Source organism: Myxine glutinosa, chromosome 3 (genome assembly GCF_964187855.1).
Source record: "Myxine glutinosa chromosome 3, kmMyxGlut1.1, whole genome shotgun sequence".
Taxonomy (NCBI): Eukaryota; Metazoa; Chordata; class Myxini; order Myxiniformes; family Myxinidae; genus Myxine; species Myxine glutinosa.
Window position 1 is genome coordinate 62,614,935 of NC_136263.1, and position 15,096 is coordinate 62,630,030.

General features: G+C 48.4%; 1 protein-coding gene across 1 annotated transcript in view; it reads left to right on the top strand.

Moving 5' to 3' along the window:
- The window catches only part of UBE3D (ubiquitin protein ligase E3D), a 96,437-nt gene that overhangs the window by 14,867 nt on the left and 66,474 nt on the right, over positions 1-15,096 (top strand). The window contains exons 2-3 of the mRNA XM_078774112.1: positions 6,786-7,005; positions 13,537-13,733. Coding sequence (XP_078630238.1) covers positions 6,878-7,005; positions 13,537-13,733 — 325 coding nt within the window. The 5' untranslated portion in view covers positions 6,786-6,877. The remainder of the gene's footprint in view (positions 1-6,785; positions 7,006-13,536; positions 13,734-15,096) is intronic.

Genomic DNA, 15,096 nt, shown 5'->3' on the forward strand with positions numbered 1-15,096 from the left:
GACGGTAACCGGGTTAAAGGTTAGGTCGACTTTTAGCCGGATCGGGCCCTCGGTGCGTGCCGGGCTTCGCGTGCCGCGAGAACCAGCGGAGATCCGAGCCACGGCGGGTTCAAAAGGACCGCCGTGCGCGATCCACGCTGGGCCTCGCGTGGAGCGGCCGCGTCCGGGCTCCACAAGGCGGAGCGGGCAGCTCGATAGGAAGGGTCGTCATGGCGACCACTTTCTATTGAGACGTGCCGGCAGGTCGAGATCGGGACATTGGATGGCTCCACGCCGAAGTGGTGCATGGGATCTCGGCCCGGGTAAGCCTCCGTCCCTGCCCCGAATGCGGGACGTATCCAGCCGCTGGCACAAAACGACCCGCGTTCATTGCTCGGCTGTACGAAGCCGGGCTGTAGATGTGAATTGGCGCACCGAGAGGATGTAATAAGTAGACGGGTGATGGTGATAGTGATAGTGATTTAAAACGAAATTTAGAAAAGTGAATGGAATTGGCAGTAAATGGAAAATTTTTGAATTGTTGGATTTGGACGAGCGAAATTGGTAGTGAGAGACCCCCGATGTGGTGGGATGGCAAATCCACCATCCCTCACAGATGGGGGCAAAGGAGCTATAGTTTATGGGGTGTATGGCAGTGAAAACTAGCCCGGGTGGGTTAGGATATTGATAGGGATCTAGCGAAGATGACATTAGGTGACGTTAAGTTTAGTTAGTGACTGATACCTGTAGTGGGGACGCAGGTAGATTAGTGTAGATTATAATGACGTGGGAGCGCAATAGTTTAAAGGGACGACTGGGAAGCGCAAGTTTCAGAGGGGAGTAGTTAGCTGAGATGATGCCGTGTGTGTGAGGATTGAACAGGTATGATTGAACAGGTGTGATTGCACAGGTGTGCAACTGAACAGGTGTGTGGAGCAGTGTATGAGGGAGTAGTGGTGATTGTGTGTTGTGTTGACCAACTGGTCCAGGAAGAGGAGGAGGGTGCAGGTGGCACCAGGTAGGATTGCACAGGTGTGCAACGACAGGTGAATGAAAGACAGGTGTATGGAATAAATGGTATGGAGTAGTGGAATGGATGGTCGTGGAGTGAGAATGGTGGAAATTGTGGAGTGGAGTGGATGGTGCGAAGGTGTGAATGGGGGAAGAGTGGACCCCCCATCACGGATACCCGGGGCGGGTAGTGTAAGTGTTAGGTAGAGGGTATAGGTAAATTGTGGTTGGATATTGGCATCTGTGGTGCGAGTGGAAGAATGGTCTTTGGATGGGTGCATTAGTGTTGTGGAAATGGCTGGGCGTGTAGCCTGTTAGTGTGTGTAGTTGGTTTGGGCACTCCACCACTGTGAGGATGTCGGCCAGGTGAGGCCGCAGGTGGGCTCTGGGAGCCGGTAGTAGTTGTTGTGGATGGGGCCCGAGGATCCGGAGGACGGACCCGGGTAGCCCAGTGCCAGAGGGCACCAGTGGGGTGACAGATCCAAGAGGGGTCTTCCCCAGTTAGTTAGGTTAGGGTGAGGAGCAGGTAAGCTCGGGTGGCACCTACAGTGGTGGAGGTGTGCAGGTGGGTAGACCTGCTGGGAGAGCTACACGTCGCAGCCCAGAAATTGTGCGAGGGCACAGGGAGATGAATCGGGGGAGTGAGACCCCAAATTGAGAAGCACCACAGTTTGGTCAATGGGAATTGGTTTTTAAAACCACATAGAGTAAGATTGCCAATGGATTGGCAGGGAAAGACCCCGGGTAGTGTAAAGTGTGTTAAAATCATTTAGAGGATAGTTAGGATGAAGGATCTCCTCACACCATCTGCATCCACTCACCTGAGGTGACAGGTACTCCGCACCATGCCATGTTTAATTATTTATGATGCAAATGTTTGGATTGTGCGACGCATCATGACGTGGGTGTGACATTGTGCGTAATTCCATCTCTCCCTCCTTATGAGGATTGATGATGAATTGGTGATGGCAAATTTTGAAGTAAAGGGATTGTGGAGACGAATTTGGTATAGGGGAAATATGGGGAAGACGTGACAGTAGTGACGAATTTGTAAATGTGTAGATTTTTGTACATATGGGGTGGGAACAAGGGTAGGGTAGGTGACAGGGGGGTGACGTACGGTAGGGACGAGCTTTCTCACTTCGCCCTCCGTACGCATTTCACCTTGCATTGCCTTGTTTGACGTGTACCCTTGTGACCTTACCCCTCGCTCAATTGTCTTTCTTTTGTCTCCCACATGACCTGTGCGCCATTGGGTGCCGAGGGGAGCGTGCGTGAGGTGGCCATTGTGCGCCCGAGATTCCCAGAACCAGCACGCATTGCGTTGATGTACCACTTTATGGACCGCTGTTCGGCGGCCAAGTACCACTTGATGGACCCCAGGTTCTGGGGCAGAGCACCTCTGTTGGAGACCGGCCATAGTGGCCAGGGAATCTTGCTTGCGGACCTCGGTAAGGTGGCACCTATGCCAAACAGGTGGACCACCCTTAGTTGGCCCCTGAGGCCCTAAATAATAATAAAAAACGAACACAAGTTGTGCTTTTTATTATGTCCAAATAGGCCGCATGAAGCCAGAAGACGTCAGGAAGAACATCGGCCCAGCAGACAAGGAGAAGACCACCACCAGTTGTTTTGTTGTGTTTATTATGAACCATGGTGACTGCGCACCGAGTGGTGCTTTGTGGTGCTTGTGGTGCTTTTGGGTGCTTTTGGGTGCTTTGGTGGTATTGGTACTGGTGCATCGATGCAATGCGTGCTGTCTCCTCCCTCCCAACAGGAATTTCTTTCTCTTGTTCCCTAAAAAGAAAAGAAAAAAACACACAGGTCCTGGGTTGCGTTGTAAATAAGAAATCACGTCATTGTAAATAATGCTCCCCACCGTAAATGTATAGTTTCAGAATAATTCCGTAATTCGGTTAGCTGTGGGCTTGAGTCTGTTAGACAGGATGCAATGCAATAGGGGGACATACTTATTTGTGTTTTAAAATTGTCACACTCAGGGTCAGGTTAATTGTAGAGGGAATTACACCTACATGTCACACTCAGTTAAGTCTAGTAGGCCCGAGGACGTGCCTGAAGAAAGGAGGGTGCAGTGTAACGATTTTGAGAAGTGTAACGGGTTTTGAGGAGTGTAACAATTTTGGAGGAAGGGTAACGGATGTGAAGAGTATGGTTTTGGTATGGTAACATCCTGGTAATGTAAATAATGGTCGCAGCCGTCCTCCTAATTAATTTCATAGAACATACACGCAGGTCACGATATATCTTTTAAATAGTGTATTTCCTTATTCCATGTAGGCTAAGTATGTGTTTTCCACTAGATTGACTTTGCATTGTATCAAACAAAATAAGCGTAGGCCCTTCCAATTTCCCCAGAAACCTCCCTTCCATTTGCCTTCCGCATTTTGGTCGGTTTTTCTCTTCAACCACCATTGGCCACGAGGTAAGGTTGGAGAAGAAAGGCGTGTCTCCACCTCGTCAGAAGAGGGCAGGAGTGAACCGGCCCTAACAGCCAATCAACACCGCGGTGAGTGACCCGGTAGGCGTGCCCTCGGAGCCGGCGGCTTAATTCCGCCGGAGGTGATAAAAGCGAATGTAAGGAACTGCTTTAAGAGAGGCCTTGAGAGATACGCTGGGGGATGACCTGGAAGAGGAGCGCAATCCACCGCAAGCCCTACCTACCTGCCTGCAATATCCCCTGTCGTTGGAGAGACGCGCTGAACGGAGGGAGACGGCTCCACCCCAGGAAGAGGAGCAGGTGTGCCGAGCCAGCGCGTGACGGCCGCGGATACGCGACGGAGGTTTTCCCGCCAAAACCGCGAGGGGTTGAAAGCTGCTGCCTCCGACCTTGCCTTCCTCTCAAGCAATCAACCTCGAGCCATTACCTGCCTGCAATATCCACCGTGTGAGTGTGAACGTCCTGTCCTACTCGTTTGTCTTGGGGATTAAGTAAATGAAATAGAATAAGTTAACAATGCACTGTGTGACTGCTCTTTTCCATCTATTGCTGTAAATAATATTGGTCGCTCTAAAATATTGCTTGTGTGTGTATAATAAATCTGTTCTTCCTCCAAACTCTGTCTTTCTTCTCTCTTCTTCTCTTTCGGTCGCTTTAGAGGTTTCCCAATTGAATATCTGTAGCGCGATTAGTCAACGTTCGGTTGGAATCGGGTTCTAATCGGGGAGTAACTGTTCGGACGCGGTTAAATACACCACCGCTCGGTAAAATAACATCCAAAAACCGTGTCCGTAACAATATATATATATATATAATTATATATATATATATATATATATATATATATATATATATATATATATATATATATTATATATACTAGGGCATTGCCCGTACTATATCTATATCTAAAATTATATCCCCCCCCCTCTATTTACATGAAATGGTTTGGTCCAAAGCGAACGGCTTGCGAGTACGGTGACAATCCCCCCCCTCTATTTACATGCAATGGTTTGGTCCAAAGCGAACGGCTTCCGGAGTTTGGTAAAGAAATCGCCATCGCGTGCACAAACGCGCAGGAAAGCGAATGAATCGCAAATTCGGTTTTATTAGTTTTAAAACATAGTTTAACGCCAACATAGTTTGCAAACGTGAAATAAATGAATACGCTCTCAAATGTGCCATCCGAGGCAGAGTGTGTCCTCCACGTTCGGCACACGCGATCGTTCGCTGCTCTCTGATTGGTTGAATCGTTTTTTGGACATAGCTCGGTAAGTAATTGTCCGATTAATATGAAACCTTGAAAAGGCACATCCTCGGGTCCCCAGCAATATACCTGGCAAGTTAAAAGTATATCGGACCCGTGGTTGTCGAGAAACAGCGGTCACAGACAAACAGACGTACAGACGTACAGAGATTACTGGAATTATAGATAGATATATATATATATATATAATTATATATATATATATATATATATATATATATATATATATATATATATATATATATATATAATTATATATATATATATATTATATTGTGGTGCTGTGCACACACGACTCGATTGCCAGAGAGGTAGGCCACAACGCGATGGTACAACAGGTCTTTATTCAGAGCTCGCACTTCAGCACTGGGCGGGCTCGTGCCTCGAGCTTAGAGGGTTAGGGTTATGTCCCGAGGCCACGCCTTGCCCCCGGGCGTGGCCGATCGGTCGAAAGGCGGGGCATGCATTTTCGTTCACCGCCTGGACGCTCGCGCCACCCACTGGTGCGCGGAATTATTAGCGCTGAGGAAGCGCCTCTAGCGAATGACTTCCAGCCAGTGTAACGCGAATTCCTGTCACAGGAATTCTGAGATCATATAAGTGTGACGTGGCAGTTCCTGATTGGTTCGTGTTGGGGAACCCCTTCTCGCTGCCGACGTGACGTAAATTCGCGCACGCGCACTGGTGAAGCGCGAGATTCGGCCCAAGCCCCAAGGTTCTGTTCCTGCTCGCCATGAAGTTGGTCAACATGTGCTTCTGCCGGCCTGCGCTCGAACCTCAGCGCAATCCAAGAGGATTCACTTGTTGTCCTTTGTGCCGCCACAATATATATATATATATATATATATATATATATATATATATATATAATATATATATATATATATATTATATATATATATATATATATATATATATATATATATATATACATATATATCCGCAAACTATATTCTTCCAAAAAAAATCCCTTTTCTCCTTTTTACAATCCTTCATTTTCCCTATATAATCTATCTATAATGCCAGTAATCTCTGTCTGTCTGTACGTTTGTTTGTCTGTGACCGCTGTTTCTCGACAACCACGGGTCCGATATACTTTTAACTTGCCAGGTATATTGCTGGGGACCCGAGGATGTGCCTTTTCAAGGTTTCATATTAATCGGACAATTACTTACCGAGCTATGTCCAAAAAACGATTCAACCAATCAGAGAGCAGCGAACGATCGCGTGTGCCGAACGTGGCGGGCACACTCTGCCTCGGATGGCACATTTGAGAGCGTATTCATTTATTTCACGTTTGCAAACTATGTTGGCGTTAAACTATGTTTTACAACTAATAAAAACGAATTTGCGATTCATTCGCTTTCCTGCGCGTTTGTGCACGCGATGGCGATTTCTTTTCTTTACCAAACTCCGGAAGCCGTTCGCTTTGGACCAAACCATTGCATGTAAATAGAGGGGGGGGATTGTCACCACTCGCAAGCCGTTCGCTTTGGACCAAACCATTTCATGTAAATAGAGGGGGGGGATATAATTTTAGATATAGATATAGTACGGGCATGCCCTAGTACCCCAAAATCGTCTTACTCACTTTTATTTTTTATTCCAATTTAGCGTACATCATCAGTCATCACTAGTAATCTCCGGAGTATCGATTGAGGTGTATACAACATGCTGGTTTAGGTCAGGTGGTGTCTTTTTCAATTGGCCTATTTTTTTTTTTTTTTTTTTAACATCGACATTAATTTATAAGTTCAAAAATGGTCTGTTTTTAAATTGAATATTACAATAAAATCTCCTACATATCGTTATGTTTAAAATACAAATAGTAATCATAATAATTTACATTCGGCTAACCATTGCAAATTGCAATTATAATATTGAGCGATCAACTATGTGCAAAGGAAGGAGATTAACTTGTTAAATTAGAATTTAAAAAGAATGAATGCGTATTTAATATTCCTCGGTCAAAAATATGTTTCTTAAAACTTTCAGAAGCATTTGGGTGTATGTGGTGTGCTTTAGGTTAGTCATTCGAGGACATGCCTCCTTCCTTCCTCCCTCCTCCAGTCATTCTCTCGCCTCATCACATCCTCTCTGTGCGATCACCACATGCGGGAAGGAGACGGACAATGATTAGAAGTTGAAATACAGTGTAATAAATGGACATGGAGAGAGACGTTGATATGGAGACAGACGTGGACAAGAAGGGAGATGTGCTGGAGCTGGACAACGCTGCGTTCCACATGGAGATCCGGCGTTCTCGGAGCAATGTCCACATCGTGGTCCGGTAATAACTAATATTTATAAACGTATCAATAAACATAAACAATGACAACTTAACTAGGTATCTGTTTCAATAGAGACGAACAGCTTCTGTTTGAGAACTCAACTATTCCCTCAATTCCTTCTTTATTTTCATCTCCAACTCCCCGAACGGGATCACCTCCTCCACTCATTCCCTTCTTTTCCCTCCATTAACTTCTCCCTAACCCTTCCTCTTTCTCCATCACCCTCTTCCCCCCCCCCAATAATCATTCTTCCTCCATCACTCCATCACCTCATGCCTCATCCATCAAATTCTCCCTCATCACTCCATCACCTCCTTCCTCATCACTCCATCACCTCATCCTTCATCACTATTATGTTCTCTCTCATCACCTTCCACATCACTCCATTACCTCATCCCTCACTACATCACCTCCTTCCTCATCACTCTATCACCTCCTTCCTCATCACTCCATCACCTCCTTCCTCATCACTCCATCACCTCCTTCCTCATCACTCCATCACCTCCTTCCTCATCACTCATCACCTCCTTCCTCATCACTCCATCACCTCCTTCCTCATCACTCCATCACCTCATCCCTCATCACTTCATCACCTCCACCATTATCAATCCATTACCACCTCCCTCATCACTTCATCACCTCCCTCATCACCATCACTTCCTCCATTATCACTCCATCACCTCACCCCCTTCACACACTCTCTCCATCACCTCATCCCCTTCATACTTTCTCTCCATCACCTCATCCCCTTCACACTTTCTCTCCATCACCTCATCCCCTTCACACTCTCTCCATCACCTCATCCCCTTCACACACTCTCTCCATCACCTCATTGCCTTCACACAGTCTCTCCATCACCTCATCCCCTTCACACTTTCTCTCCATCTCCTCATCCCCTTCACACACTCTCTCCATCACCTCATCCCCATCACACTTTCTCTCCATATCCTCATCCCCTTCACACACTCTCTCCATCACCTCATCCCCATCACACTTTCTCTCCATATCCTCATCCCATTCACACACTCTCTCCATCACCTCATCCCCTTCATACTTTCTCTCCATCACCTCATCCCCTTCACACTTTCTCTCCATCACCTCATCCCCTTCACACTCTCTCCATCACCTCATCCCCTTCACACACTCTCTCCATCACCTCATTGCCTTCACACAGTCTCTCCATCACCTCATCCCCTTCACACTTTCTCTCCATCTCCTCATCCCCTTCACACACTCTCTCCATCACCTCATCCCCATCACACTTTCTCTCCATATCCTCATCCCCTTCACACACTCTCTCCATCACCTCATCCCCATCACACTTTCTCTCCATATCCTCATCCCATTCACACACTCTCTCCATCACCTCATCCCCTTCACACTCTCTCTCCATCACCTCATCCCCTTCACACTCTCTCTCCATCACCTCATCCCCTTCACACTCTCTCTCCATCACCTCATCCCCTTCACACTCTCTCTCCATCACCTCATCCCCTTCACACTCTCTCTCCATCACCTCATCCCCTTCACACTTTCTCTCCATCACCTCATCCCCTTCACACTCTCTCTCCATCACCTCATCCCCTTCACACACTCTCTCCATCACCTCATCCCCTTCACACACTCTCTCCATCACCTCATCCCCTTCACACACTCTCTCCATCACCTCATCCCTTCACACATTGTCTCCATCACCTCATCCCCTTCACACACTCTCTCCATCACCTCATCCCCTTCACACACTCTCTCCATCACCTCATCCCCTTCGCACTTTCTCTCCATCTCCTCATCCCATTGACACACTCTCTCCATCACCTCATCCCCTTCACACTCTCTCTCCATCACCTCATCCCCTTCACACTCTCTCTCCATCACCTCATCCCCTTCACACTTTCTCTCCATCTCCTCATCCCCTTCACACACTCTCTCCATCACCTCATCCCCTTCACACACTCTCTCCATGTCCTCATCCCCTTCACACACTCCCTCCATCACCTCATCCCCGTCACACGTTCTCTCCATATCCTGATTGCCTTCACACACTCTCTCCATCACCTCATCCCCTTCACACACTCTCTCCATCACCTCATCCCCTTCACACACTCTCTCCATCACCTCATCCCCTTCGCACTTTCTCTCCATCTCCTCATCCCATTGACACACTCTCTCCATCACCTCATCCCCTTCACACTCTCTCTCCATCACCTCATCCCCTTCACACTCTCTCTCCATCACCTCATCCCCTTCACACTTTCTCTCCATCTCCTCATCCCCTTCACACGTTCTCTCCATCACCTCATCCCCTTCGCACTTTCTCTCCATCACCTCATCCCCCTCACACTCTCTCTCCATCACCTCATCCCCTTCACACCCTCTCTCCATCACCTCATCCCATTCACACACTCTCTCCATCACCTCATCCCATTCACACACTCTCTCCATCACCTCATCCCATTCACACACTCTCTCCATCACCTCATCCCCTTCACACACTCTCTCCATCACCTCATCCCCTTCACACTTTCTCTCCATCACCTCATCCCCTTCACACTCTCTCTCCATCACCTCATCCCCTTCACACTCTCTCTCCATCACCTCATCCCCTTCACACTCTCTCTCCATCACCTCATCCCATTCACACACTCTCTCCATAACCTCATCCCATTCACACACTCTCTCCATCTCGTCATCCCATTCACACACTCTTCATCACCTCATCCCATTCACACTCTCTCTCCATCACCTCATCCCCTTCACACACTCTCTCCATCACCTCATCCCCTTCACACTTTGTCTCCATCACCTCATCACCTTCACACTCTCTCTCCATCACCTCATCCCCTTCACACTCTCTCTCCATCACCTCATCCCTTCACACTTTCTCTCCATCTCCTCATCCCCTTCACACTTTCTCTCCATCACCTCATCCCTTCACACGCTCTCTCCATCACCTCACCCCTTCACACTTTCTCTCCATCACCTCACCCCTTCACACTTTCTCTCCATCTCCTCACCCCTTCACACGCTCTCTCCATCACCTCATCCCCTTCACACTCTCTCTCCATCACCTCATTGCCTTCACACTCTATCTCCATCACCTCATCCCCTTCACACTTCTCTCCATCACCTCATCCCCTTCACACTCTCTCTCCATCACCTCATCCCCTTCACACTCTCTCTCCATCACCTCATTGCCTTCACACTCTATCTCCATCACCTCATCCCCTTCACACTTTCTCTCCATCACCTCATCCCCTTCACACTTTCTCTCCATCACCTCACCCCTTCACACTTTCTCTCTATCACCTCATCCCCTTCACACGCTCTCTCCATCACCTCATCCCCTTCACACTCTCTCTCCATCACCTCATCCCCTTCACACTCTATCTCCATCACCTCATCCCCTTCACACTTTCTCTCCATCACCTCATCCCCTTCACACTCTCTCTCCATCACCTCATCCCCTTCACACTCTCTCTCCATCACCTCATCCCCTTCACACTCTCTCTCCATCACCTCATCCCCTTCACACTTCTCTCCATCACCTCATCCCCTTCACACTCTCTCTCCATCACCTCATCCCCTTCACACACTCTCTCCATCACCTCAATCCCTTCACACACTCTCTCCATCACCTCATCCCCTTCACACACTCTCTCCATCACCTCATCCCCTCACACTTTCTCTCCATCACCTCATCCCCTTCACACACTCTCTCCATCACCTCAACCCCTTCACACTCTCTCTCCATCACCTCATCCCCTTCACACTCTCTCTCCATCACCTCATCCCCTTCACACTTTCTCTCCATCTCCTCATCCCCTTCACACTTTCTCTCCATTACCTCATCCCCTTCACACACTCTCTCCATCACCTCAACCCCTTCACACTTTCTCTCCATCTCCTCATCCCCTTCACACTCTCTCTCCATCACCTCATCCCCTTCACACTTTCTCTCCATCTCCTCATCCCCTTCACACTTTCTCTCCATCTCCTCATCCCCTTCACACTCACTCTCCATCACCTCATCCCCTTCACACTTTCTCTCCATCTCCTCATCCCCTCTACACTCTCTCTCCATCACCTCATCCCCTTCACACTTTCCCTCCTTCTCCTCATCCCCTTCACATTCTCTCTCCATCTCCTCACCCCTTCACATTCTCTCTCCATCTCCTCACCCCTTCACACTCTCTCTCCATCACCTCATCCCCTTCACACTCTCTCTCCATCTCCTCACCCCTTCACACTCTCTCTCCATCACCTCATCCCCTTCACACTCTCTCTCCATCTCCTCACCCCTTCACACTCTCTCTCCATCACCTCATCCCCTTCACACTCTCTCTCCATCACCTCATCCCCTTCACATTATCTCTCCATCTCCTCACCCCTTCACACTTTCTCTCCATCACCATATCCCCTTCACACTCTCTCTCCATCACCTCACCCCTTCACACTCCCTCTCCATCACCTCATCCCCTTCACACTCTCTCTCCATCACCTCATCCCCTTCACATTCTCTCTCCATCTCCTCACCCCTTCACACTCTCTCTCCATCACCTCACCCCCTTCACACTCTCTCCATCACCTCATCCCCTTCACATTCTCTCTCCATCTCCTCACCCCTTCACACTCTCTCTCCATCACGTCATCCCCTTCACACACTCTCTCCATCACCTCATCCCCTTCACACTCTCTCTCCATCTCCTCACCCCTTCACACTCTCTCTCCATATCCTCATCCCCTTCACACACTCTCTCCATCTCCTCACCCCTTCACACTCTCTCTCCATCACCTCATCCCCTTCACACACTCTCTCCATCACCTCATCCCCTTCACATTCTCTCTCCATCTCCTCACCCCTTCACACTCTCTCTCCATCACCTCATCCCCTTCACACACTCTCTCCATCTCCTCACCCCTTCACACTCTCTCTCCATCACCTCATCCCCTTCACACTCTCTCTCCATCACCTCATCCCCTTCGCACTCTCTCTCCATCACCTCATCCCCTTCACATTCTCTCTCCATCACCTCATCCCCTTCACACTTTCTCTCCATCTCCTCATCCCCTTCACACTTTCTCTCCATCTCGTCACCCCTTCACATTCTCTCTCCATCACCTCATCCCATTCACACTCTCTCTCCATCACCTCATCCCCTTCACATTCTCTCTCCATCTCCTCTCCCCTTCACACTCTCTCTCCATCACCTCATCCCCTTCACACTTTCTCTCCATCTCCTCATCCCCTTCACACTTTCTCTCCATCTCCTCACCCCTTCACACTCTCTCTCCATCACCTCATCCCCTTCACACTTTCTCTCCATCTCCTCACCCCTTCACACTCTCTCTCCATCACCTCATCCCCTTCACACACTCTCTCCATCACCTCATCCCCTTCACATTCTCTCTCCATCTCTTCACCCCTTCACACTCTCTCTCCATCACCTCATCCCCTTCACACACTCTCTCCATCTCCTCACCCCTTCACACTCTCTCTCCATCACCTCATCCCCTTCACACTCTCTCTCCATCACCTCATCCCCTTCACACACTCTCTCAATCACCTCACCCCCTTCACACTTTCTCTCCATCTCCTCACCCCTTCACACTCTCTCTCCATCACCTCATCCCCTTCACACACTCTCTCCATCACCTCATCCCCTTCACATTGTCTCTCCATCTCCTCATCCCCTTCACACTCTCTCTCCATCACCTCATCCCCTTCACACTCTCTCTCCATCACCTCATCCCCTTCACACACTCTCTCCATCTCCTCACCCCTTCACACTCTCTCTCCATCACCTCATCCCCTTCACACTCTCTCTCCATCACCTCATCCCCTTCACACACTCTCTCAATCACCTCACCCCCTTCACACTTTCTCTCCATCTCCTCATCCCCTTCACACACTCTCTCCATCACCTCATCCCCTTCACACACTCCCTCCATCACCTCAACCCCCTTCGATCTCCCTCGATCACCTTCTTCCTCATCACTCAATCAACTTCCTCATCACTTAATCACCTTCCTCATCACATAATCACCTTCCTTATCACTATCAACTAAATTCTCTTCATGCATCCTTCATCAGCCGACCCCCCTTTACTCTCCGTCTCCCTCACCTCATCCCCCTTCATTCTCTCTCCATCACATCACCCCCTTCAATCTCTCCCTATCACCTCATCACTGTTATAACATTACCTTGCTCATCACTCCATCACCTCATTCCTCATTCCTCATCACTCCATCACCTCAACTCCCTTTACTCTTCCTTCATCACCTCATCTCCTTCACAATCTCTCCATTCATCACCGACCCAATTTTATTTCTATGGGGCTTCCTTCTCTAACTGCCCCTCTTTACCCATCCATTATGTCACCAAATTCCCACCCTTTCTACTCTGCATTCACCTCTCTTTCCCTTTCCTGACCTTGTCCTCCACCTGTACTTCATTCCTTTTAGTAACTCTGAACTTCAGCTTTTCCTAAATTATGTTTGTTATTCCCTGCCTCCATTCCCATCTGATTTAGGGATGTTGATGCACTGAATGGCCAAGTACAGATCTATGAGGATTCCATATGCTTTGTACATCGTGGGCACTCTGTGCGGCTCTCACTGCCTTTTGGCATTCGTGCACTCCCCGAGTCTCCGGTCTCAATTCGCCAAGTGTCTGGTGATGGGCTTCACGTCACCTTGAGACTTCAGCCTGTGAATTCGGCATTCCCAGGTATCAAAGGGACATTGTATCTACCTCTTCCAAAATGTAAAGCACTTATGGAAACCATTCTTGCTGTTTTGGAAAATATTTTGCAGCAGTTCCATGCATCGCCTGCAACAACAACAACAACAACAACAACAACAACAACAACAGGCATTTTAAGGCCATTTTCCCTGCGAGAGCGGGGGTTAGCCTTGCGGTCCCCATGACGATCTTCTCCATTTTGCCCTATTTTCTGCATCTCCCCTTGTTAACCCCCTTGCCCGCATTTCTTCTTCGACATTCTTTCTCGGTCTTCCCCGTCCTCTACTTCCTTCTACATTCATTTCCATCACTCTTCTCAACCAGTCACTTTCATCCTTCCTCAACACATGACCAAACCATCTCAACCTGTTCCTCTTCACAGCATCAATCACAGGCTCTATTCCCATCATCTTTCGCAATTCATCATTTGTCTTCCTCTCTCTCAACGATACTCCGCACATCCACCGAACCATTCGCATTTCCACCCTTTCCACTCATCGCCTGCCATTGAACTTTTAAAAAAATCTTCTCAAGGTCGTTGTAACATTATGGCTGACAGGATGTCCTGGCGGTATGCACACTCGCCTCTAAGCTCTAGCCTGGGTTTGATTCCCGACCCAGCTATAGACTGTCTTCCCGGTATTTCACAGGCCCCTCTGATGGACGTTAAAGGGGCGTCCCATATGCCAGCATTAGTTGGTAGATGTTAATGATTCCTCGGGTGTCTTTCGTGAAGAGTAAGCGAGCTATCGCCGGCACTATGAACAAATTACAAATTCCTGCCCTGACTAGTCAAACGTCAGGCTGGTCAGCCGGTTCGCCAACTCGGGACAAGCCTCTTCCGACCGACCCCACAAAAATGTGGGATAGTGGTAACTGTTCAGGAAGAAGAAGAAGAAGAAGAAGGTCGTTGCACCATTGTTTTGACCTTGTACTTCCCGACTTGTCTGCATAATAAGCACCAAAATGAGAGTGGAAAAGCAAAAAGATTGCAATTTATTTCAAAGATGAAGATGACAGGAAGTTGAGGTACAGATTGTTTGAAAGTCGTCTTAACGTCTAAGGATGTTTTGAGAGAGACGTTGAACAGCAGGAAACGTGAAACGTGGTCCCTTTTTGTTGCCAGGGTAATGCAATCTTCATTTTTCCCTCCAGATAAGTTGATCGTATCCGCTCGTTGTTTTATCCACCCATGTTGTGGTTCACCTCCCATTTCACTCCCACAAAGCACAGGAGTCCTGTTGGTTTCCACCAGAGGGCGATAGTCCACTGTGTGCATTGCAAATGAGATAGAAACGTAAGGGTTTGAGTGCCCCTTGGCACCTGATAGTCTAGTCCTGCTGCACTT